Source organism: Staurois parvus, unplaced genomic scaffold (genome assembly GCF_062004578.1).
Source record: "Staurois parvus isolate SC_StPar_1 unplaced genomic scaffold, SC_StPar_1.0 ptg000906l, whole genome shotgun sequence".
Taxonomy (NCBI): domain Eukaryota; kingdom Metazoa; phylum Chordata; class Amphibia; order Anura; family Ranidae; genus Staurois; species Staurois parvus.
In genome coordinates this window covers 183,588-209,743 of record NW_028318702.1, presented here as the reverse complement: position 1 = coordinate 209,743, position 26,156 = coordinate 183,588, and the positions used below count along the sequence as shown (strand labels likewise).

Below are 26,156 nucleotides of genomic sequence, written 5' to 3'. Positions count from 1 at the left end.
TGCGTGCCATATAGTGAAGCACATGAAAAGCATGCTTCTTCACGGTCACTTAACGTGTTCGTTTTGCGGTTACGTGAGGCACTGCATGCATTGGTCTTTATTCTTACAGTAGAGAAGTCATTCATTATAACTAGAGATGAGCGAATCGAACCAGGCGAACCGGAATTCGATACGAATTTGAGAAAATTTTCGATTCGCCGCGAATCCGAAATTTTGCCTACTTCGGGTGCGCGAATCGAAATTTTCCCGATCAGCCGGCAAAAGTGTCCCTGCAGAGAGCTCCGCTATTTCTGACATTTCTAAGACAGTTCCTTCACATGTACAGCGGTTGAAACATTGTATCTATTAGTTTCCATTTAGGATACAGATGTTTCAACCGCTGTACATGTGAAGAAGCTGTCAGAGAACTGTCAGAAATAGAGGAACTCTGCACATACACTTTTTGCCGGCTTGGAATTATTCTTATTTTCATCCTACTTCTTCTTCATCCTCATCCTCTTCTTCTTCTGAGGATGAGGATGAAGAAGAAGAAGAAGAAGTAGGATGAAAATAAGATTAATTCCACGCCGGCAAAAAGTGTATCTGCAGAGCTCCTCTAAGTGTATTTGCAGAATGTCATTTATGGAAACAAATAGATACAATGTTTCAACCGCTGTATGGAGTGAATGTCCCAGAACTGTCAGAAATAGTCTATTTCTGACAGTTCTATGACATTCCCTCCATACAGCGGTTGAAACCGCTGTATGGAGTGAATGTCCCAGAACTGTCAGAAATAGACAGAAACTGTCACAGAACTGTCCTTCTTCTCATCCTTCTCCTTCTTCTCATCCTTCTCCTTCTTCTCATCCTTCTCCTTCTTCTCATCCTTCTCCTTCTCCTTCTTCTCATCCTTCTCCTTCTTCTCATCCTCCATCTTCTCATCCTTCTCCTTCTTCTCATCCTTCTCCTTCTTCTCATCCTTCTTCTTCTCATCCTTCTCCTTCTCCTTCTTCTCATCCTTCTCCTTCTCATCCTTCTTCTCATCCTTCTCCTTCTTCTCATCCTTCTCCTTCTTCTCATCCTTCTCCTTCTTCTCATCCTTCTCCTTCTTCTCATCCTTCTCCTTCTTCTCATCCTTCTCCTTCTTCTCATCCTTCTCCTTCTCCATCTTCTCATCCTTCTCCTTCTCCATCTTCTCATCCTTCTCCTTCTTCTCATCCTTCTCCTTCTTCTCATCCTTCTCCTTCTTCTCATCCTTCTCCTTCTCCTTCTTCTCATCCTTCTTCTCCTTCTTCTCATCCTTCTCCTTCTCCATCTTCTCATCCTTCTCCTTCTTCTCATCCTTCTCCTTCTCCTCATCCTTCTCCTTCTTCTCATCCTTCTCCTTCTTCTCATCCTTCTCCTTCTCCTTCTTCTCATCCTTCTCCTTCTCCTTCCTCATCTCCAAGGGCATTTAAATTAAAGGTACAGTGTTCTGCACTAATTTAAAGGCTCTCTGAAGCCTAGAAACCCTTTTTATAAGTCATCTTCGTAGCGAAAAAATTCGCATCGAATCGAATTTCTTCCTGGAATTCGCCAAATCAGCCGAATCAAATTTTTGAATGCTTCACTCATCTCTAATTATAACTGTTTGTGAATTGGGACATTTAAACTTGCTTTTTTTTAATTCCAATCTAAATTTAATTGGAGTCGGAGCATTGTTTGCCGGCTCCGACTCCAGGTACCCAAAATTTCCTCCGACTCCATGACTCCGACTCCACAGCCCTGTCTGTACCCCCCCAAACCGGTGTCCTCTGCCCTCATTTTCATCACCCCCCCCCTCCTGTGTAGTGTCCTCTACCCTGCCCCGTAGCAGCACCCCCCCTCACAAAGTGTCCTCTGCCTCCATATCCCTCAAAGCAGTGTCCCCTGTCCTTTTCTCATCGGAATCCCCCCACTGTAGTTTATTCTGTCCCCCCCCCCACAAACAGTGTCTCCTGTGTCCCCCCTCCCACAGTCTCCTAAAACCCCCCTCCCACAGAGTCACCTGTGCCCCCCCCATATCACACACGGGTAGCACTGCCTACCTGTCAGCGTGTGTAGAGCAGAGTGGAGATCAGAAGACAACACAGTGCTGGGTGGAAGGTGGGGGCAGGAGCTGCTGGAGTTTATAATACCAAGCTGGTGATTGGCTGCTAGGACAGCCTAGCAACCAATCAATGAGCAGCTTCCGCCCCTGACCCCGCCCTCCATCCAGCACTGTGTTGCCTCTCGCTCTCCGCTCTGCTAACATGAGAGCGGCGGGGGCTGGGGGGAGGCAGAACCGCGGTCATCACGACCTTTCGGCTCCCCGTGGTCGACCAGTCGATAGTGATTGACGGGTTGCGGCCCCCGATGTATACCATACTCACTGAGCATTCAGTAAACGGCCCCCAATCTTTTCATACATCAGACACATTTCTGGCACATTTGTATACATTTTATTCCATGTTTGTATTTGGTGTAATAAAGAAATAGAAATGTAAGAATTGTCTCACCTCCAGTCTGGTTGAATCGGCTCATCACTGTCTGTACATTGTGCTTGAAAACAGCCTCATTGCCCCGACCGCTTTGTGTGCTCCTCTCCCAGTAGTCAGGTCCCACTTTCTTCATCCATTCAGTCTTAGGAAGATGCTGCCGAGTGTCGCTGTTATAATTCTCTATCTCCTTATCATCCACATATCCGACTGAAGAGTACACAGGGAGCCCGGATCCCGGAGAGGAGACTCCAGTCACATAATACCGCATAGAGTGACTGTCTGATAGAGAGACATGGAGGGTATTCAGTAACACAAATAGCCAAGTTCTGAATGTAACAATCCATAGTAACCAATCAGATCTCCTCTCTGTCACCTGACAGCTGTAAAGTGAAATCAGATTGGTTGCCATGGGTTACTGCACTTAGCAATAATAAAAGGAATAGACAATTCCCCATTACACAGCACTGTATATATTCAGCCTAGACCGACGTCATCATGGGAGAGGAAATACAAATCCCAACACACATTTCCAGGACATCACCTGCAGGAGTGCTATGAGGATCAGTGTGATCACCCAGCAAACTATCAGACTGAGAAGATTTCCAAACATATGCTGATTGCACTACCTGTACAGCCAATGAATCACAATCAGGGTGGCCCTATACAACCGATCTGACAGGGGCCCTCTTGGGTACTCAGAGGAGAAGAAAAAGGCAGCAAGCATAGTGACAACCAGGTAGCATCCATAGTGCAGGGGTCAGGAGTGTGTCATGTACACAGAGCACACCATGGGATCTAGGCTGCCCAGGCTTTGGGTAAAACAAGGGAGAAGGTTTTTTATTCTCAGCAAATTATTTTTTGTCACTTCCATTATAATCCCACCAATGATTGTTATTGTTAAGTTGGGTAACGAGTCTGGAATGATGACAGATGGGAGGTTTTATTTCACAATTTACAATCCTGCTGAGTCCTTATTGGAGAGATTTCTCTGCACCTGTGAAGGCCAAACTCTCCGGACCCGTTCACACCATAGAAACGCAGTCCAGATGTGTTCCGGATGTGTTTCTGCATGAGCATTTCTGATGCGTTTTTGGCGCATTCCTGCTCATTTTCCCTCTTTTTCTTCAAATTAAATAGGGACATGTGCGTTCTTGATGTGTTTTGGTGCGTTCCGGTGCATGTTTACCGCGTTCCAGTTCTGCGCAGAAAAAAATGCAGCCTGTTATAATTTTTTTTCTGCAACCGGAACACACTGGAACTGCAAGCACTGATGTGAACTATGACATTGACAACCATATAACCTACTTTCTGGGCATTTTGGATGCAGGAAAAAAAGCAACTGAAATGCATGGAGTGTGAACTGGCCCTCCAACAAGGTCCCAGGAATCAACAGAGGTCTGACAGATGATCGAACCATTAAAGTGACACTAAACTGTATCTTTTTCTCCAAAAATAATCCATTTACAGCCACTTTTTTTTTCTGTTATGTTTCTTCCTCTGCATAATGTCCTCTGTGAGCTCCCACACCTCTCCTTTTCCTCCTCACTTCCATTTCATGTTTGGAATGATCAGTGCATGTTAGTGGCAGTCATGTACACTGCTCTCTGCACACTACAACTTCCATTGTCCATAGTCCCTAGTTCATCTTAGTACAAGCAAGGATGGGTAGTCCCTACATCCAGTGGGACCATAGACAATAAACATGGCTACCCTCTAACGGGAAGTTGGATCACAGCAGCAAAAATAGAAATCTGAAGATTTGGAGGAGGCTGAGAGCAAGAGAATGGACTTTTCTGAGGGCCGGTTCACACTACAGAAACGCAGTCCAGATGTGTTCCGGATGCATGTTATTGATGTGTTCTGGAGTGTTTTTGATGCTTTCTGGTTCATTTTTTCCCTCTTTTCCTTCAATCTACATAGGGACATGTGCATTCCAGTGCGTTTTTGGTGCGTTTCGCTGCGACTGCAGACAGACTGACCGCTCTAAACATTAGTAGTGCTCGGTGCCCCATCCAGCAGCTGTCAGAATCCTATAGAGTTGTACAGGCGGCCAGCAATGGGGCTGAATGGGGCACCAGTGCCTTCTGTCTGTACCTATATGTTGGAGTGTCATGCCCCCCCCCCCCGGATACATGCCCAGTGTACATGAGGCCTAAACTGCCCCCTGCCAGGCAGAATAGTCTATGTAAGTGTCGGCAGCAAAGGCCTTCCCCGCAGTAACTGTGAGGTCAATGAGGGGGGGCAGCCTAGGCTCAGGATTATTCTTGGCACACCCCTAGAACATTGCCACATCACAGATCAATATTCTGTATACAAGACAAAGCTGGAGTTCCTGCTATTCACTGCTGGGTGCAAGTAAGACTATGACAAGTCCGAGCTTTACTTGCTGCACTCTTCTGATCACTCAGCCAGCACCGAAGCCTGTGGATGTACATGACAGCCAAGCAACCAGAGTCCTCAGAAGAAATGCCAGTAATGGCAAAGGTGCAATTCGTACCGAGTACACGGGGGGGGGGGGGGGGTTTACTAAAACTGGAGCACTCAGAATCTGGTGCAGCTGTGCATGGGAGCCAATCAGCTTCTAACTATCACCTTGTTTAATTAACCTCCCTAGCGGTCTGATTATGTCCATATTTCTGTGCTCAAAGCGGTACCATTTTTTTGCATGGAAATATGTAGTTTTTTTATTGTAGGCCTGTCATTTTTTAGGAATAACTCACTGAAATCTGTCCGAACAAGAGTCTAGTAAACATCCCGGGTATGATAAACCTTGAAACATGAAATCATAAATTATAATATAATAAATAATCATAAAAAATAATAATATAATAATAAATTTAATTCAATAATATAATCAAACCAAAAACACTGAAATTTGAAATATAGCACCAAGTTCGCACATCGCTGAGCAAAGTCGCAGAATCGTTTTCAGTGTCTGATGATGAATTTCCCCCACAAATCATTATCACTCAATTCTGCAAGTGGTTCTGATTTACTATCGCTGTTCTCTAGCCGGTCTAAAACCGCTTTTGACCTAAAGTGACGCTTTTTGGACGCCATGGACGTTTCTCAGTTTCCAGGCAGAAAGAACAGTAACAATGCAGGCAGGGCGCTGGACAAAGCACTCGGGACAAAATGTATGTGAAATGGGTTGATAAAGTAATGTGATTTTGTGATTTTAGTGTATTTAGTGAATGTCACTTTTTTAACATTTTTACATTTCCCGCCGGTTCCGTTCCCCGTACGTCCCGACACTCACAGGGAACGGAACCTGGAAGACGGATGCCGGCACTGGCCGGGGACACTGCAGGAGGGGCATCATGGGAGCGCAGGACAAGGTAAGTGCTGGAGGGATCCTGGAGCAACGCTGCAGAGTATTCCCGAGTGTAGCTCGGGGTTACCGCTTTTGGTACTGAAAGTTTTCCCCGAGCTACACTCGGGAATACCTCCAGGGGGGTTAAGCTTTGACACTACAACCTGGAAGCTGATTGGTTCCTATGCAGAGATGCACCAGATTTTGCACTTTCCAGTTTTAGAAAATTACCCCACAATGTACTCAGCATTCCTAACCTTATTATTATTATACAGTATTTATAAAGCGCCAATAGTTCGCTCAGCTCTGTACATTACAAAGGGGGACAGAACATATGACAGAACAATACCAATACAATGCAAAACATGAGGGGATGGAGGGCCCTGCTCTTTCGAGCTTACAATCTAGGAGGGAGGGGATGGTGGCACAGGAGGAGATAGCTGTGGGGGATGGAGTGGTAGGAAGAGTGGAGGAGGTCGGCAGGTTAGCAGGGAGTGGGGTAGGCTTCCCTGAAGAGATGGGTTTTCAGGGTGCGCCTAAAGGAGAGGAGAGTAGGTGATAATCTGATGGGTTGGGGCAGGGAGTTCCAGAGGATGGGTGACACCCTGGAGAAGTCCTGGAGGCGGGCATGGGAGGAGGAGACCAGGGAACTAGAGAGAAGGAGGTCTTATGAGGAGCGGAGTGTGCGTGTTGGGCGGTACTTGGATATTAGGTCGGTGATGTAGTTCAGGGCAGTATGGTGGACGGCTTTGTACGTCAGTGTTAGGATTTTGAATTTGATCCGTTGCGCAATCGGAAGCCAGTGGAGGGATTGGCAGAGGGGGGTGGCGGAGATGGAGCGGTTGGAAAGGTGAATGAGTCTGGCAGCCATATTCAGGATGGACTGATGCGGGGATAGCCAGCGGCGAGGCAGGCCAGTGAGGAGGGAGTTGCAGTAGTCGAGTCGTGATATGATGAGGGAGTGGATGAGCTGTTTAGTGGTTTCTGGGGTTAGGAACGTGCGGATATTGGCGATGTTGCGGAGGTGGAGTCTGCACGAGTTTGTTAAAGATTGGACTTGGGGCTGGAAGGATAGGTTGGAGTCCAGAATGACACCAAGTACTCTGGCCTGCGGGGCGGGTTTGATGGTGGCGTTGTTGGATGAGACGGAGAAGTCAATGGGGGGTGGTGTCCGGGCTGGGGGGGAAGACAAGAAATTCGGTTTTGGAGAGGTTCAGTTTGAGGAAGTGGAGCGACATCCAGTCTGATATGTCGTTCAGTAGGTGTGTGATTCGAACGGAGACCGAGGGGGTGAGGTGGGGGGTTGAGAGATAGATTTGTGTGTCGTCTGCATAGAGGTGGTAGTTGAAGCCGTGAGAGTGTATGAGTTGGCCAAGGGAGGAGGTGTAGATGGAGAAGAGAAGGGGCCCGAGGACAGAGCTTTGAGGGACCCCAACAGAGAGGGGGAGTGAGGGTGAGGTGGTAGCATTATAGGTAACGCTGAAAGAGCGTTGTGACAGGTAGGATGAGAGCCAGGAGAGAGCAGAATCTGAGGCCAAGGGAGTGTAGTTTTTTGAGGAGGAGGGGGTGGTCGACTGTGTCGAAGGCCGCAGAGAGGTCAAGGAGTAGGAGCACTGAATAGTGGCCATTAGCTTTGGCGGTTAGCAGGTCGTTGGAGAGTTTGAGTAAGGCAGTTTCGGTGGAGTGTAGGGGACAGAAGCCGGACTGTAGGGGATTGAGGAGGTTGTTGTTGTTGTTGAGAGCTTAGGCGGGTGTAGACTAGGCGCTCGAGGAGTTTAGATGTAAATGGGAGCAGGGAGATGGGTCTGAGGTTGTTCGGGTCATTGGGGTCCAGGGAGGGCTTTTTAAGTATGGGGGTGATGTGTGCATGTTTCAGAGGGGAGGGGAAATGCCGGAGGAGAGGGAGAGATTAAAGATGTGGGTGAGGGAGCGTAGGATGGAGGGGGAGGGAGGTCGTAGGAGTTGTGAGTGGATAGGGTCGAGGGGGCAGGTGGTGAGGCGGGCATCAGAGAGGATCTTGGAGACTTCCTCGATGGTAGTAAGGTCAAAAGGTGAGGAGTGTAGGGGGGGCTTCAGTATGAGGAATCTAGGGTGGGGTGGAAGTGGAGGTCAGAGCAGTGGTGGGGCCGTGGGAGAGGGGTGATGAGGGGGTAGTTGAGTGAGGGGGAACGGGGTTGGAGGGAGAGGGGGGATGAGGGGATAGCTGTGTGAGAGGGGACGGGTTGAGAGGGCGTGTGAGTTGCGGCGATGTCCTTGCGAATTGTGTCAATCTTGTTTTTGAAGTCATTGGCAATCTCAAGGGCAGTGAGTGAGCTGCTGGGTGGAGGTGGGGGTGGCGAGAGTAGAGAGTTGAAGGTGGAGAAGAGTCGGCGAGGATTGGAGAAGAGGGCCTTGATGAGGGTCAGGAAGTAGGCTTGTTTGGCTGCATGGAGGGAGGAGGTGTAGGTGTGGAAGGCAGTTTTGTAGCGGGTGAAGGCTTGTTGGAATTTGGTTTTGCACCATAGTCGCTCCAGGGTACGACTGTGTAGTTTGAGGGTTTTGGTGTGATCAGTCTGCCAGGGCTGGAGCGGTCGGGGTCTGATGTTGCGTGTGGTTAAAGGCGCTACTGAGTCAAGGGCTGTTGAGAGCGCGTTGTTGTAGGCAGTCATAGCCAAGTCGGGGCAGGACAGGGGGAGGATGCTGTCGTGGAGTTGATCAGCTGCAGAGTGGAGGGGGCCAGGGTTAAGGTTGCGGAGGTTACGACTCGTAGTAGTGTGACATTTGAAGGGGTAGGCTTTGGAGGACGAGGAGATAGAGAAGGTAATCAGGTTGTGGTCAGAGAGAGGGAAGGGGATGTTAGTGAGGTTGTGGGGAGCGCAGCAGTTGGAGAAGACGAGATCAAGGATATTACCGTTGGAGTGGGTGGTGGATTGTATGCACTGTGAAGTGCAAAGGAGGATGTAAGGGACCGCCCGGCGACACCACTAGCACTCCACTAATCAGGCGTCCCCAGCGCACGGAGTCTAAGTCCCAGAGTACTTGTTCACCAGGGCCCCTGATGGTGGGGATGGACTTGGAGTACCCCGGGACCAGGTCGTGCTTACTGAGGATACCCGTCAGTGGTAGGGGTGTTCGCCAGGGGCTCCCACGGGAGAGAGCCTGATATGATGAGGTCTGGAGACCCCGCTGAGAGGGATGGATGGATGGCTGAGCAAGTGCAGAGTCAGGCAAGCCGGGTCGGTAACGGGGAGGACAGTACGGTACAAGGCAGCGGGCAGAGAATAGTCGGGTCACACGCCAGGTCAGCAACAGTAGGTCAGATCCAATAGGGGACATACGGAAGAGAGGTCAGGCAAAGCAAGGGTCTGGGCAGGAGAATTCAGCAGTGGTCAGGTACAATCCGGGTCAGCAACTTACAGGTACAGGTTCAGGATACAGGATGCAGGGCAAGGACAAGACCAGAAGGCACCGAATGACAGCTCAGGGCTGTTTAAATATCGCGCCTGCGCTGCCATTGGTGCCCAGCGGGCGGCTGCGGCTCCTACTGCGCATGCGCGAACTCGCGCGCCGCGGCCGGCCCGGACCTAGAGCTCGCGTCCCTGCACAGGGCGGCATACTGCGCCTGCGCCGGGACCATCGCAGCGGGGATCGAGGGGATCCCTGACATTGCCCCCCCCCCCCTACGGGCAACCTCCGGATGCCCACCCGATCTCTCCACCATGGGTGGTCACGAAGAAACCTCCGGACAAGTCTGGGTGCATGGACATTATGGGCTGGTTCCCAAGAATTGTCCTCGGGGCCATAGCCCTTCCATTTTATAAGAAATTGGGTCTGGCCCCCCCTTCTTCGGCACTTCAGGATCGTTTCCACCTCATATTCTTCTTGTCCCTCCACCGTTATGGCCTCCGGAGGTCTGGATTCTCGTTCTGGGAAGGCATCCGGGATCACAGGTTTAAGTAAGGACACGTGGAAAACAGGATGAATTTTGAATGTTTCAGGAAGGATAAGTTCATATGTTACCTCGTTGATCATTCGCTTCACACAAAAAGGCCCCACGAATTTAGGTCCCAATTTCTTCGAGGGACAAAGCATTCTCAAGTTGGTTGTTGCCAACCATACCTTATCCCCAGGCTTCAGCACCAGATTCCCCCTTCGTTTCTTGTTATATGCATTCTTGTTGTCCTCCTGGGCCCGAGCGATGGCTTCCTGTAGTACTTTGTTGTTCGAGGAGAAGAAGTTTAATGCGTCTTATGTTGCCGGAACTGGGCATTCAGAGACCAAATCAGGGAGAAAGACAGGGTGAAATCCAAAGTTAGAGAAGAACGGAGATTGCCCTGTTGCTGAATGGCTTGCGTTGTTATATGCAAATTCCGCTAAAGGTAAAAGTGGTAACCAATTATCCTGAAGGAAGGACGTGTAGCAACGCAAGTATTGTTCTAGGGTCTGGTTGGTCCTCTCGGTCTGTCCGTTGGTCTGAGGGTGGAAAGCAGAGGAGAGGGATAACTTGATATCCAGGGCCTTGCACAGGGCCCTCCAAAATCTAGATGTGAATTGGACCCCACGATCCGAGACAATGTCCTCCGGGACTCCAAGTAATCTTACGATTTCCTGGATGAATATTCGCGCAGTCTCGGATGCAGACGGAGTCTTCCTTAATGGTACAAAGTGAGCCATTTTCGACAATCGATCGATGACCACGAAGATCGCGGTGTGTTCTTGGGACGGTGGGAGCTCGACTATAAAGTCCATCGCGATCCTTTGCCAAGGTCGTTCAGGAATCGGCAAAGGACGCAGCAGTCCCCAAGCCTTGTTCCTCGATGGCTTGTTTTTCTGGCAGATGGTACAGGATCTTACATAGAGTTTACAATCCTTGGCCATACTCGGCCACCAAAAAGAGCGTTGGAGAAGCTCCAGGGTCTTGGCTGGGCCAAAGTGTCCCGCCATCGGGTGGTCATGGCAATGTCCCAGGACAAGGGTCCGGACCTCTTCAGGGACCATGACCAACCCATCCTTCCATAGGAGTCCCCCCCTTGTTCTGGAGGGACACACCAACTGGGACTGACGCGGCCGTGGATGCCTCCAATAGCTTGGACCAAAGGTCCGTCTGGAGCGCCAAGAAATTTCCTGAAGACAGAATCGTATCAGGTACCGGATCTTCTTTGGAGTCTTCAAACATGCGAGATAGTGCATCGGGTTTCGTATTTTTAGATCCGGGCCTATACGTGATGTGAAAAATGAACCTGGAGAAGAACAATGCCCATCTTGCCTGCCATGGGCGTAAACGTTTGGCGGTCCTCAGGTACTCGAGATTTTTGTGATCTGTGAAGATCAAGATGGGGTGCGAGGCACCTTCTAGCAGGTACCTCCATTCTTCGAGTGCTGTTTTGATGGCCAACAACTCCCGATCGCCGATATCGTAATTCTTCTCGGCTGGGGTAAGTTTCCTTGAGAAGAACGCTACGGGATGGAGCAATTCTTTGGTGCCCTTTCGCTGGGACAGGATGGACCCCACCGCATTCTCTGATGCGTCTACTTCCAAGATGTATGGCAGGGCAGCGTCCGGGTGGCCCAGAATGGGTGCCGAGGTAAAGAGCTTCTTCAAGGCCTCAAAGGCTTCCTGAGCCTCCGGCGTCCATCTGAACCGAGTTCCAAGCTTGGTCAACTGAGTTATGGGGGAGACCAGACCCGAGAAGTTCTTAATGAACTTCCGGTAGAAATTTGCAAAACTGATAAACCACTGGACACCTTTTTTGTCCGCGGGTACCGGCCCCTCCAAAATCGCAGAGACTTTCTGAGGGTCCATTGCGACCCCCGCGGTGGAGATAATCAACCCCAGGAACATAATGCTAGGTTGCTCAAAGCAACACTTATCTGCCTTGGCGTATAACCCATGCTGACGCAACCGGCCCAACACCCTTGCCACATGTGTCCTGTGATCCTTCAGGGAGGATGAGAAAATCAGTATATCGTCTAGGTAAACGATAACAAAAATGTCCAGGTAATCCCTGAAAATATTGTTTACAAAATGTTGAAATGTGGCTGGTGCATTGCACAGGCCAAATGGCATGACCAGGTATTCAAAGTGCCCAAACCGGGTACGGAACGCAGTTTTCCACTCGTCCCATTCCCTTATGCGAACTAGGTTGTACGCCCCCCTTAGATCAAGTTTAGTAAAAATGACCGCAGCCTTCAGGCTCCGAAATAACTCTGGCACCAACGGTAATGGGTAACGATTTTTAATCGTGACCCTGTTCAGCTCCCGGTAGTCAATACATGGTCTCAGAGATTTGTCTTTTTTTTCCACGAAGAAGATCCCCGCCCCTGCTGGTGAAGTGGAGGGACGGATGAACCCCTTCTGGAGACTGTCCTCTATATATTCCTTCAGGGCCCCCAATTCAAGTTCAGATAGGGGAAAAATTTGCCCAAAAGGGATCTCAGAGCCGGGTAATAGGTCGATGGGACAGTCATACGGGCGGTGGGGGGGGCAGGGTATCTGCTCCCCGTTTACTGAACACGTCCAGGAATTCATGATATGCTGTGGGAATAACCTGTTTCAGATCAGAATCCCCCTCGGAGCATAGGAGGACCTGGGGGCCTGCCGGGCCTGAAGTGCGACAGTGTTCCTGACAGTATGGGGAAGGGAACAAGATTGACCCGGTTTCAGTCAATTTGGGGGTTATGGGCCCGTAACCAAGGGAGCCCCAAAATGACTGGGAAAAGAGGTGACGCAATGGCATCCAGGCAGAGGAATTCCTGGTGTTGGTTGGCAATGGTAGTGGCAATGGGGAGAGTTTCCTGATTAACTACTCCTTATTTTATCTGGGAACCATCGGCCAAAAATATGTTAAAACCCCTCTTTCTGGGTTGGAGGGGAATTTTCTGCTGACGAGCAAAGTCTAAATTCAGAAAAAACAACTGCATGCCCCCGAATCAATTATGGCTGTCACTTCCACGGTCCTTTCGGAAAGCTGAAAGGAGAGGGGCACAACTAAGTATTGGGAAGGACTGACATTGCCAATAGACAAAGAAGAAAAAGAGGTACACTTACTCATTTTCTGAGAGCAGGATCGTACCATATGACCGGCTTCCCCACAGTAGAGGCAGAGGTTCTGAGAGCGTCTCCGCTGGTGTTCTTCTGGCGATAATTTGGGCCGAGTCAAGCCTAGTTGCATGGGTTCTGGAACATCTCCTGGAAGTGGATTCTGGATACTTGGTCTGGGTGGTTGGCTGGGGCCTAGGAATGGACCCCAGTTGTTTCCACGACCCTGGCCGGACCTCTCAAACCTGCGTTCCCGCAGTCGTCGGTCAATTTTTATCGTCAGGGCAATTAGGTCCTCTAACGACTCGGGAACCTCTACCCGGGCCAGCTCATCCTTTAGGAGTTCTGATAGCCCCATGCGGAACTGGTGCAGCAAGGCAAACTCTTTCCAGCGAGTGTCCCCCATCCAGCGCCTAAATTCTGAGGCGTATTCCTCTGCCGCCCGACGGCCCTGTCGGAGTGTGTATATGATTGCTTCGGCAGAAGCAGCCCGCTGCGGGTCATCATATAGGATGGCCATCGCCTCAAAGAAGTCCTTGACTGTTCCTAGGTGTGGGTCATTGTTTCCCCTTAGCCGATGGGCCCAATCTTGGGGTTCGCCCTGCAACAGTGAGATTATAAATCCCACCTTCACTGATTCAGTCAAAAAGGTACGGGGTTGAAGTTAAAAAAATAGGAGGCAGAATTCACGGAATGACCTGAAGCGTGTGCGGTCCCCGTGGAAACGCTCCGGTAAGGGTACCCGGGGTTCCGCCATAGGTAGCGGGGCGGAGGCCCCTGATGCTGGCTCAAGAGCAGCCGGGGGTGAAGAAACCGGGGCCTGTGGGGCTGAGTCAGATAGGGAGCAGATCTGGAAGCGGTTCTCCAGCTGCATACATTTATCCTGCAGGGCGCTACGGCCTGCGTCAGGTTAGATAGATGCCTGCAAATTTCTTCCAGCGGGGAGGGCCCTCCTCTAGGCTCAGTCATGGCCTTCTGGTACTGTAAGGGATCGCCCGGCGACACCACTAGCACTCCACTAATCAGGCGTCCCCAGTGCACGGAGTCTAAGTCCCAGAGTACTTGTTCACCAGGGCCCCTGATGGTGGGGATGGACTTGGAGTACCCCGGGACCAGGTCGTGCTTAATGAGGATACCCGTCAGTGGTAGGGGTGTTCGCCAGGGGCTCCCACGGGAGAGAGCCTGATATGAGGAGGTCTGGAGACCCCGCTGAGAGGGATGGATGGATGGCTGAGCAAGTGCAGAGTGAGGCAAGCCGGGTCGGTAACGGGGAGGACAGTACGGTACAAGGCAGCGGGCAGAGAATAGTCGGGTCACACGCCAGGTCAGCAACAGTAGGTCAGATCCAATAGGGGACATACGGAAGAGAGGTCAGGCAAAGTAAGGGTCTGGGCAGGAGAATTCAGCAGTGGTCAGGTACAATCCGGGTCAGCAACTTACAGGTACAGGTTCAGGATACAGGATGCAGGGCAAGGACAAGACCAGAAGGCACCGAATGACAGCTCAGGGCTGTTTAAATATCGCGCCCTGCGCTGCCATTGGTGCCCAGCGGGCGGCCGCGGCTCCTACTGCGCATGCGCGAACTCGCGCGCCGCGGGCGGCAAGGACCTAGAGCTCGCGTCCCTGCACAGGGCGGCATACTGCGCCTGCGCCGGGACCATCGCGGCGGGGATCGAGGGGGTCCCTGACAGAGGAGGTTAAGTGGAGGAGATGGGATGTGTCTGGGTTGTCGAGGTTGACAGGGATGTTGAAATCCCCAAGGATGATGGTGGGTAGCTCAGAGGAGAGGAAGAAGGGTAGCCAGGAGGAAAAGTCATCCAGGAAGCGGGATATGGATCCAGGAGGCCGGTATATCACAGCAATCTTCAGGGGGGTTGGGGAGAATAGTCGGACGCAGTGGGCCTCGAAGGAGGAGAAGGATAGGGAAGGGGGGTTTGGGAGGACTCGGAAGGTGCTCTGCGGTGACAGGAGCAGACCAACCCCACCACCTTTACGACCGTTAGGCCTGGGTGAATGGGTCCAGGTGAGACCTCCATAGGAGAGTGCAGCAGGGGAGGTAGAGTCAGTGGGCTGGATCCAGGTTTCTGTGATCGCTAGGAGGTTGAGGGAGCGGGAGACAAAGAGGTCGTGGATGGCGGTAAGCTTGTTGCACACCGATCGGGCGTTCAGGAGTGCACATGAAAACGGGGGGAGATTTTAGGGAGCAGGGGGACAGATACTAAGTTACGGGGGTTGCGGCAGGACGTGGAGGCAGGAGGGTGCTGTGCGGGTGAGGGAGGTGGTGGAGGGCCAGGATTCGGAGAAATATCCCCCGCGGTTAGGAGGAGGAGAAGGGTGAGAAAGGTGGCATGGGAGCGGGATGTGCAGGAGCGTGAGGTGTTCGGGTCAGTGGGAGAGTGGAGTAATAGGAGGAGGTGGTGGGTGCCGTAGAGGGGCGAAGGAAGTAGTGAGAACACAATATACAATTGTTTGGGAGGGGCAGAGGGATATAGTGAATGGATTTTGGGAACGGAGGAGAGGAAAATGAGAAGGAGGAGTGGAAGAGGCATTTTGGGGAGGTGATGAGAGCAGTAGTAGGGAGATGATAGCAATGAGGGGGAGATGTACAAGTTTTGGGATGGAGCAGAGGGGTAAAGAAATGAGATTTGGGAACAGAAGATAGTAATATGATAAGGAGAAGAGGGGGCGTATTATATAAAGGTAACCTTCTGCACATGCAGCCCTGATACCTAATGCAGGCCATAGACGGGTCAAAAATCGGCCGTTTAAAAAAAAAAAAAAAACGAAAAAAATCGGTCGTTTGATCGGCCGACGTTACCACCAACGGTAAAAAAATTCGACCGATTTTCGGCCAGTCTATGGCCGGCATTTAATTACTTCTGTTCCTTGCAGAGAGCTCTGCTATTATATTTGACATGAAAAAGTCTTGCGGTTGCAACAATGTATCCATTTCTATTCATTTTGGATACAGATGTTTTTATTCAGATACAAATGGATACATTGTTGCAAACGCAAGACTTTTCATATAAATATAATGGCGGACTGGAATTCTTCTTCTACTTTTTCTTCTTCTTGCAGGTCACAGCCCATGCGCAGATTTTTTTTCGGTAAAACGATCGGCCGATTTGCCCATCATTGCCGGGAAAATCGGCTGCAAAGTTTCCAACTTTACCGATAAAAAATGTGCCAAAACCTCGAAAAATGGCCGACCAATTAACGATTTCTTTTTCAGCTGGAAAATCGGCAGATTTTCGACCTGTCTATGTCCTGTATAACTCCCCCCCTCCAGAGAGGAGACTCTTCAACCCCTCGCCCTCCAGAAGATTTACCCCCCTTCCTGACCACACCATTTTTTGCGATACGGCGCTGCGTTACTTTAACTGACTTTAATGATCATATAATAAATCAAAATCCACACAAATACTCAAACCAAATTATGTACAAAGTAGCAAACACACCAAGAGGATATCCTCTCTAAATCACAAATACAAATAAATCTCTAGTGTTGTGCTAAATGAAAAACAAAAACGAAATAATACAGAAATAGTGTACAATTATTACATAACCAATGATAAACAGGGAAAAAAGTGCTCAATGGTGAACCAATGCCAGAAGTTGTGGTGTAAATAGGGGTGACATACAGTGGGGCAAAAAAGTATTTAGTCAGCCACCAATTGTGCAAGTTCTCCCACTTAAAAAGTTGAGAGAGATCTGCAATTGGCATCATAGGGAGACCTCAACTATGAGAGACAAAATGAGAAAAAAAATCCAGACAATCACATTGGCTGATTTGGAAAGAATTTATTTGCAAATTATGGTGGAAAATAAGTATTTGGTCACCTACAAACAAGCAAGATTTCTGGCTCTCACAGACCTGTACCTTCTTCTTTAAGAGGGTCCTCTGTCCTGCACCCATTACCTGTATCAATGGCACCTGTTTGAGGTTGTGGACAGGTGTCTTTTATACTGATAACAAGTTCAAACAGTCACACTCCAAACTCCACTATGGTGAAGACCAAAGAGCTGTCGAAGGACACCAGAAACAAAATTGTAGACCTGCACCAGGCTGGGAAGACTGAATCTGCAATAGGCAAGCAGCTTGGTGTGAACAAATCAACTGTGGGAGCAATAATTAGAAAATGGAAGACATACAAGTCCACTCATAATCTCCCACGATCTGGGGCTCCACGCAAGATCTCACCCCGTGGGGTCAAAATGATCACAAGAACGGTGAGCAAAAATCCCAGGACCACACGGGGGGATCTAGTGAATGACCTGCAGAGAGCTGGGACCAACGTAACAAAGGCTACCATCAGTAACACACTACGCCGCCAGGGACTCAGATCCTGCAGTGCCAGACGTGTCCCCCTGCCTAAGCCAGTACATGTCCGGGCCCATCTGAGGTTTGTTAGAGAGCATTTGGATGATCCAGAAGAGGATTGGGAGAATGTCATATGGTCAGATGAAACCAAAATAGAACTGTTTGGTAGAAACACAACTCGTCGTGTTTGGAGGAGAGAGAATGCTGAGTTGCATCCAAAAAACACCATACCTACTGTGAAGCATGGGGGTGGCAACATCATGCTTTGGGGCTGTTTCTCCGCAAAAGGACCAGGACGACTGATCCATGTACAGGACAGAATGAATGGGGCCATGTATCGTGAGATTTTGAATACAAACCCCCTTCCATCAGCAAGGGCATTGAAGATGAAACATGGCTGGGTCTTCCAACATGACCATGATCCCAAACATACCGCCCGGGCAACGAAGGAGTGGCTTCGTAAGAAGCATTTCAAGGTCCTGGACTGGCCTAGCCAGTCTCCTGATCTCAACCCCATAGAAAACCTTTGGAGGGAGTTTGAAAGTCCGTGTTGCCCAGCGACAGCCCCAAAACATCACTGCTCTAGAGGAGATCTGCATGGAGGATGGGCCAACATACCAGCAACAGTGTGTGCCAACCTTGTGAAGACTTACAGGAAACGTTTGACCTCTGTCATTGCCAACAAAGGATATATAACAAAGTATTGAGATGAACTTTTCATATTGACCAAATACTTATTTTCCACCATAATTTGCAAATAAATTATTTCCAAATCAGTCAATGTGATTGTCTGGATTTGTTTTCTCATTTTGTCTCTCATAGTTGAGGTCTACCTATGATGCCAATTACAGGCCTCTCTCATCTTTTTAAGTGGGAGAACTTGCACAATTGGTGGCTGACTAAATACTTTTTTGCCCCACTGTATGTGTAACAGTCCCTAGAGGGTATATAGAACAGTCCCTTTGTTTTGTGATGAATAGCCAAAAATCTTCATTCCAATATAACCACCAAGGTGAGTCCTGCACCACCGTGATGACAAATTGGAGGCTTACCAGATCCTTTGACCCCTTAACTATAGGGGGGTCAACAAACGCCTGTTCTGAGTACTTCCATCCAGACTCGTATAACTCAAGTCACACTGCATACATCATCAAAGACTCCTCAGACCGTCCCGATCTCGTAGGGTTGACATAAAAAAGGTGCCTCTCATAGTGCAGATAACTTAAAAAACCATTTATTGAACAAAAAGAACCGCACTTACAACCATCATGAACTTTATAGCGATCATAAAATCCTCAAACAGCAAGGAACTGTAAAAATGGCAATTCTTACACGATGACGTCACAAGGGAGGCTCTGTCCGGTGCGTTCCTAAAAACTAATCTAAATAGTTTTAGGCATTGGCATAACAGGTGGATAAGGTCACTTGGGGGAAGCCCACATTTAGAGCAATTAGGGAAGTCATGTATACCTATCCTGTGGAGGAATTCCATGGGAATGATAAGCCATGTGGACTGTTAAGTATGGTGACATGGACTATTTCTCTGTGGAGACGAGGGGCTCCAACTATTCCATCTACAGTGAGGAACAGAAGTATTTGAACACCCTGCGATTTTGCAAGTTCTCCCACTTAGAAATCACGGAGGGGTCTGAAATTCACATTGTAGGTGCATTCCCACTCCGAGAGATAGAATTTAAAAAAACATTCAGGAAATCACATTGTATGATTTTTAAAGAATTTATTTGTCTTGCACTGCTGAACATAAGTATTTGAACACCTAAGAAAAAGCAAGAATTCTGGCTCTCAAAGACCTGTGACTGTGCCTGTAAAAAGTCCACCTCTACTCCACTCATTAATCTAACTTAGTAGCACCTGTCTGAGCTCTTTAAAGACACCTGTCCACCCCACAGTCAGTCAGACGCCAACTACTACCATGGGCAAGACCAAAGAGCTGTCAAAAGACACCAGTGACAAAATTGTGGACCTCCACAAGGCTGGAAAGGGCTACGGGGCAATTGCCAAGCAGCTTGGTGAAAATAGATCAACTGTTGGAGCAATTGTTAGAAAATGGAAGAGGCTAAAGACGACTGTCAGTCTCCCTCGGACTGGGGCTCCATGCAAGATCTCACTTCCTGGGGTATCACTGATGATAAGAAAGGTGAGGAATCAGCCCAGAACTACAAGGGAGGAGCTGGTCAATGACATGAAGAGAGCTGGGACCACAGTTTCAAAGGTCACTGTCGGTAGAACACTACGCCGTCATGGTTTCAAATCATGCATTACACGGAAGGTTCCCCTGCTCAAGTCATCACATGTCCAATCCCGTCTGAAGTTTGCCAATGACCATCTGGATGATCCCGAGGAGGCATGGGAGAAAGTCATGTGGTCAGTAGAACTTTTTGGTCTAAACTTCACTTGTCGTGTTTGGAGGAAAAAGAAGGATGAGTTGCATCCCAAGAACACCATCCCTACTGTGAAACATGGGGGTGGTAACATTATGCTTTGCGGGTGCTTTTCTGCGAAGGGGACAGGACGACTGCACTGTATTAAGGAGAGGATGAATGGGGCCATTTATTGTGAGATTTTGAGCAACAACCTCCTTCCCTCAGTCAGAGCATTGAAGATGGGTCGTGGCTGTGGCTTCCAACATGACAACGACCCGAAGCACACAGCCAGGATAACCAAGGAGTGGATCCGTAAGAAGCATATCAAGGTTCTGGAGTGGCCTAGCCAGTCTCCAGACCTAAATCCAATAGAACATCTTTGGAGGGAGCTGAAACTCCGTGTTGCTCAGCGACAGCCCGAAACCTGAGAGATCTAGAGGAGATCTGTGTGGAGGAGGGGGCCAAAATCCCTGTTGCAGTGCAAACCTGGTCAAGAACTACATGAAACGTCTGACCTCTGTAATTGCAAACAAAGGCTTCTGTACCAAATATTAACACTGATCTTCTCAGGTGTTCAAATACTTATGTTCAGCAGTGCAAGACAAATACATTCTTTAAAAATCATACAATGTGATTTCCTGAATTTTTTTAAAATTCTGTCTCTCAGAGTGGGAATGCACCTACAATGTGAATTTCAGACCCCCCCATGATTTCTAAGTGGGAGAACTTGCAAAATCGCAGGGTGTTCAAATACTTCTGTTCCTCACTGTATGCAAAGAGTTCAGTTCTATGACACTGTGCCGTGTTCTCTGTATACTTGTACCTATTTGGCGATTCCTTGTGCCTTACTCAGTCCTCTGTTTTATCAAATGTTTGTAACTCTTTTTTCTTTTCTACTAAAACAATAAAAATGATGGAAAGTAAAATAGGTGGGCACTGCTGGGCACAGGTGGGTGGCACTTCTGGGCACCTGATGATCGGTGCCGATCCCTGCGTGAGGAAAGTGCAGCCAAGAACCGGCAATTGCATTTCCCAGTGATCAACGTGTAATTGGACACAGCTGATCACGTGGTAAAAGGCCGCTGTGATTGGCCTTTTACCACATCACGTGATCAGCTATGTCCGTAGGACACAGCGATCACGGAGATCGCCGTGTGTGCACCCCCGGGGGCGCGCAGGAGAGCGCATTCTGGGAGTACGTCATATGTCGCCCTCCCAGAACTGGACAGCCCCAGTGCAGCCGTCATTCGGCTATCTGCGGTGGGCAACTAGTTAATCAGCAAGAAGTCAGATTGCCGTCCTAATGGATTTCAGACATTTCCCAATATGGCTGTGAAAAGGTGGAGAACCCCTAAATTCTCCCGGAGTGAAACCCTGAAATTTGGTTTATTCTGTAAGGAAGTCATTAGTCCAAATGGTGGCAAACCTTCCATTAAAGAGGATCTTCACTCTCCAATCAACATTGATTATTTTTCATCCTTATGCTGCCAGAATTAGTAAATGGATAGGAAGCAAGGTGGATAAAAATCAATGATTTTAAAAAAAAAAAAAAAAAAAAAAAAAAAAAAAAAAAAAATCGATTTTTTTTATTTAAACAGGATTTTTTTAAATAAAATGCTTTTTGAGGAAAATATATTACCATCCAAAGGTTATTCCATCATGAAATAAAGATTAGTTTTTTAATTATGTAGAATAAGGCTGTAAATGTTTAATTTGTTTGGTAAATAAATTCCATGAATCCATTCACAATGTCATGCTCTTCCAGAGGTTTTTGTAAGATTATTGGGCAGTTTCTCTGCCTACAAGATATTATCACAGATGTTGGTTTACTTTTGCAGTTCTCAAAACTGAATTTGACTCAGCGGAGATCACATGCCTCTTCTTCACAGCAAAAATGTTATAACATGAACAGAGTTAAGAAAAAGCCCTTCATCCTAACTTCTACAAACCTATGAATACAGAATCAACCCCTTCACTGCTAAGTTTCAAGAAGTTCAGTGAATAGAATAGAAACAATATTTTTCTGATTGTTTGGAGTGGAATAGATCTGCACAAGAAGAAAGTGAAACTAAGTGTGAGGAGGAAGGGGCTGACAGTCTAAGGTTCTTAAAATATAAATACCGTATTTTTCGCTCCATAAGACGCACTTAGGTTTTAGAGACAGAAAACAGGGAAAAAAATATTCGGAACCAATGGACTGCAGACATAGTACAGAAGATGACCAGAGACTGCGGACAGTACAGGGATGACCAGAGACTGCGGACATAGTACAGGGGATGACCAGAGACTGCGGACATAGTACAGGAGATGACCAGAGACTGCGGACACAGTACAGGAGATGACCAGAGACTGCGGACACAGTACAGGAGATGACCAGAGACTGCGGACACAGTACAGGAGATGACCAGAGACTGCGGACACAGTACAGGAGATGACCAGAGACTGCGGACACAGTACAGGAGATGACCAGAGACTGCGGACACAGTACAGGAGATGACCAGAGACTGCGGACATAGTACAGGGGATGACCAAGAGACTGCGGACAGTACAGGAGATGACCAGAGACTGTGGACACAGTACAGGGATGACCAGAGACTGCGGACATAGTGCAGGGGATGACCAGAGACTGCGGACAGTACAGGAGATGACTGCTGACCTTTGGGGAGGGGGGGAGTGGGTACCTGAATTTGACAGGTACCCGCTCTTACTTCCGCAGAGTTGTTCTTTAATTAGTGTCAGCTCTGCAGCGGGACCTTACCTGTTCCTCTATCCAGCGGCACGCTGTCTTCCCGGCTTCTGTAGTGTGGGCTTGACAGCTGGGTGCCCAGTGCGCATGAGCAAGAAGCGCTGTGCTTTGTGATTGGTCCGGCGGCTTCTGGGACCTGTCATGTGTCCCAGGTGCCGCCTTACTATTCACAAAGAGCACCGCTTCTTGCGCATGCGCACTTGGCACCCGGCTGTCATGCCCACACTACAGAAGCCGGGAAGACAGCGTGCCGCTGGATAGAGGAACAGGTAAGGTCCCACTGCAGAGCTGAGCGGCCGGCCCGGTATTCTGACACGGCGGAGGTGGAAATACCGGACTGGCCGCTCCATATTCTCTCCATAAGACGCACTGGCATTTCCCCCCTTTTTTTGGGGGAAAAAAGTGCGTCATATGGAGCGAAAGATACAGTATCTTGTTTAGCCAAATCAGTTAACAAATACGGGAAAACACGGAATCATCGGGTTCAGATTACATAAAGTATAACTAAAGGCAAAACGTTTGTGTTACAAGCCGCTCACACCAAACCCGACTCTGAAATCGTACAACTTACAGTGAAGTCGGATGACAAGCTGATTTCAGGTGCGATTTGTAAGACATGACACAGATCTCTATACAAATCGCACCAAAAGCAGCGCATGGACTACTCCAGGAATGGGTGCGGCTCCGCTCTAATTGCGGACAATGGGGTGCGACTTGGCATGCGATTCACAAGTCACACGGCATACAAATCACATGGCAATTCACATCCAATGTGATCGGGGACTTAGTGTTGGAGAGTGGAGATGGATTAGAACCCCGCTCAGGTGTTTGTTGCTGTCTGTGCCCCCGATAGGCAGACCCCCCTCTCTATTTGTCCTGTTTACCATCATCAATGAAAGTGAAATTCTCACATTTTGGGTTGTCCCCAGAACAGTAATAGAGGGGAAATCTTCCAATGGGGGCACTAGTTCTGGTGACCTGGGGGGCCCCAAGGAATTCCTTTTATTTGTAGGGATTTCCTCTCACTTCCTGTTTTGGCTATGGGACAGGAAGTGAAGGAAATCTCCCCAATGGCAATGCTGGTTTTTTTATTGGTGGAAGAAGGGAATTTATATGTCTGATTTTTGACTATTTTCATTCAATATTTGACATTTATAGATATTTTGTATTTCCTTCATTGGACTTCGTTGTGTTTGAAACGCGGCGTGTGTCCTGTGGGATCAGCTTCCCTTCACTGTATCCCAGTCACCTTTCTTCTTCTGTATTAATCCACATGCAGCAGGGAGCGCGCTGACTGAGTGAGTTGGCAGATTTCTGCGGTTTAAGAGTCGCTTCACACTATGGAAACGCAGTCCAGATGCGTTTCTGCATGCGCGGTTGACACATTTTTATGCGTTTTGTTGCGTTTTCTATGTTTTTTGATGCGTTACGGTGCGTTTTTGATGCATTCCAGTTCATTTTTCCCCCTCTCTTTTTCTTCAATTTAAATAGGGACATGTGCGTTCCGGTGCGTTTTTGATGCATTTTACCGCGTTCCAGTACAGTTCTGTGCAGGAAAAATGCCGCGTGTTCTACTTTTTTTTGCATCCGGAACGCACTGGAGCTGCAAGCACTGATGTAAACTATGACACTGACAACCATATCACCATTCTGTGCGTTTTGGATGCAGAAAAAAGCAGCTGAGCTCGAGTTCACACTGATGTGGTGCCGGATTCACTCCGGTTTCTGTGAGATTCCCGCACCGCATCTTGATCGCACCCCGTTCATGTGAACCCCGGCGGGTGTGAATGTTAACACCCCGAAATCGTATCGCAGAACGCAGTGCGATGTGCAGAATCGGATCACATGGGTGAGAATATCCTGCAATCTGATTCTAGTGCGGAAAAAACAAGGGTCCTGCACTATTTTGGTGCCGATGCGGAGGGATCTGAGCCATAAAAAAAACTACTCTCCATATACAGGAGATATCCGTACAGGTGTGACATCACCGCTCCCCATATACAGGAGATATCCGTACAGGTGTGACATCACCGCTCCCCATACACAGGAGATATCCGTACAGGTGTGACATCACCGCTCCCCATATACAGGAGATATCCGTACAGGTGTGACATCACCGCTCCCCATATACAGGGGATATCCGTACAGGTGTGACATCACCGCTCCCCATATACAGGAGATACCCGTACAGGTGTGACATCGCCGCTCCCCATATACAGGAGATATCCGTACAGGTGTGACATCACCGCTCCCCATATACAGGAGATATCCGTACAGGTGTGACATCGCCGCTCCCCATATACAGGAGATATCCGTACAGGTGTGACATCACCACTCCCCATACACAGGAGAGATAGCCGTACAGGTGTGACATCACCGCTCCCCATATACAGGAGATATCCGTACAGGTGTGACATCACCGATCCCCATATACAGGAGATATCCGTACAGGTGTGACATCACCGCTTCCCATATACAGGAGATACGCGTACAGGTGTGACATCACCGCTCCCCATATACAGGAGATATCCGTACAGGTGTGACATCATCACTCTCCATATACAGGGGATATCCGTACAGGTGTGACATCACCAGGGGCGGACTGGCCATTTGGAAACTCGGGCACTGCCCGAGGGCCCGGGGTAAGTAGGGGGCCCCATGAGATGCCCCTGGTACCTTTTTCATAGGCTTTTGTGAGTTTGGGCAAGGACACAGGGGCCCCATGATCCCCTATTGCCCGGGGGCCCCATGAGTTGTCAGTCCGCCCCTGGCCATCACTAATATATAACTCTCCTAATATCAGGAAATATATGACATCATATTTATAAATAACAGCCCCTCCCCCCAGACTCACCTCCATACACCCCGGAGACCTCGATAATAATCAGGATGAGGGGGATCATCTTCTTCCTCCTCACAGAGACCCCAAAACTCAGCTCCGTCCACCTCACACAGCTCGGGGGGAGTCACACGGTGAGTCAGGACTCTGTGTACTGGAGGGCGGAACTGTGTGCTGATTGGATGATTTTGGCTCTCTGTCCAATAGGAAAATGAACTCAGAGCTGGTCACCAGTTGTCGGGTAGAGGGAGTGCGCTCAGGATGGCTCAATGCAATGTATAGAAGAGGAAAGTGAAAGAGAAATGTGATGTACACAAATGTCCAATCTCCTCCCACCAGAGGGCCACCGCCCCGCCCACTGACACACCCCGCCCACTAACACTGCAATGTGACAGAACACGGCGTCTGACCCCGGCCCTTCTCACCAACCTGTGACGGAAGGACCAGACGATCTCACACTTGTGTAACAATGCCACTCTCAGCTGCGCCCTGCACAAAGATTTTCCAGCTCGCAGGACTACAATCTATGTGCCAGCAGCCTGAGAGCGATTGTTACTGGATCAGTTAATTACGCAATTAACCCTTCACACTGCCACCACCTCCTTTTTACCGAGAAGGATAAACGGCCTCCCCGCACCCTGAGCGCGCAGCACCGCGATCTGGTGCCCGCCGTGTCCTCCGGACACAGTGAAACACTGATCGTCAGATGGGACCTCTGTATGAGGTCCCGATCATGTGATCACTGATTGGCCAATCAGTGATCACATGCAAAGTAGTAAGCAAGATGTCATTTGTGACATCATTGCTTACTACATGTGAAATCTGTGAATGATCACAGAGGTCACATGGTACAAGACTATTCACAACAGCCTTGTACCATGTGACAAGCTGTGACCAATCACAGCTCACTCAGTACTTCTCAATGACTGCAAGAATGCAGACAGAGAGAAAGAGAAATGATTGCTTTTACATCCTATATGGGTATAAAAGCAATCAGTGTAAAAAAAAAATCTTCATCACCCCCACAAGTAGTAAAGTGTCACCATGGTGACACTGTA

The 26,156-nt window shown here is 48.8% G+C and overlaps 1 protein-coding gene across 2 annotated transcripts in view; it reads right to left on the bottom strand.

Annotated features, from left to right (window-relative positions):
- LOC149442158 (class I histocompatibility antigen, F10 alpha chain-like) overlaps window positions 1–25,275 on the bottom strand; it is a 77,763-nt gene extending 52,488 nt beyond the window's left edge. For both annotated transcript variants that reach the window (XM_089656443.1, XM_089656444.1), the window contains exons 1-2: window positions 25,114–25,275; window positions 2,496–2,756 (exon numbers count right to left, since the gene is read on the bottom strand). In XM_089656443.1, coding sequence (XP_089512569.1) covers window positions 2,496–2,756; window positions 25,114–25,162 — 310 coding nt within the window. In that variant the 5' untranslated portion in view covers window positions 25,163–25,275. The remainder of the gene's footprint in view (window positions 1–2,495; window positions 2,757–25,113) is intronic.
- Window positions 25,276–26,156: the final 881 nt, after the last annotated feature.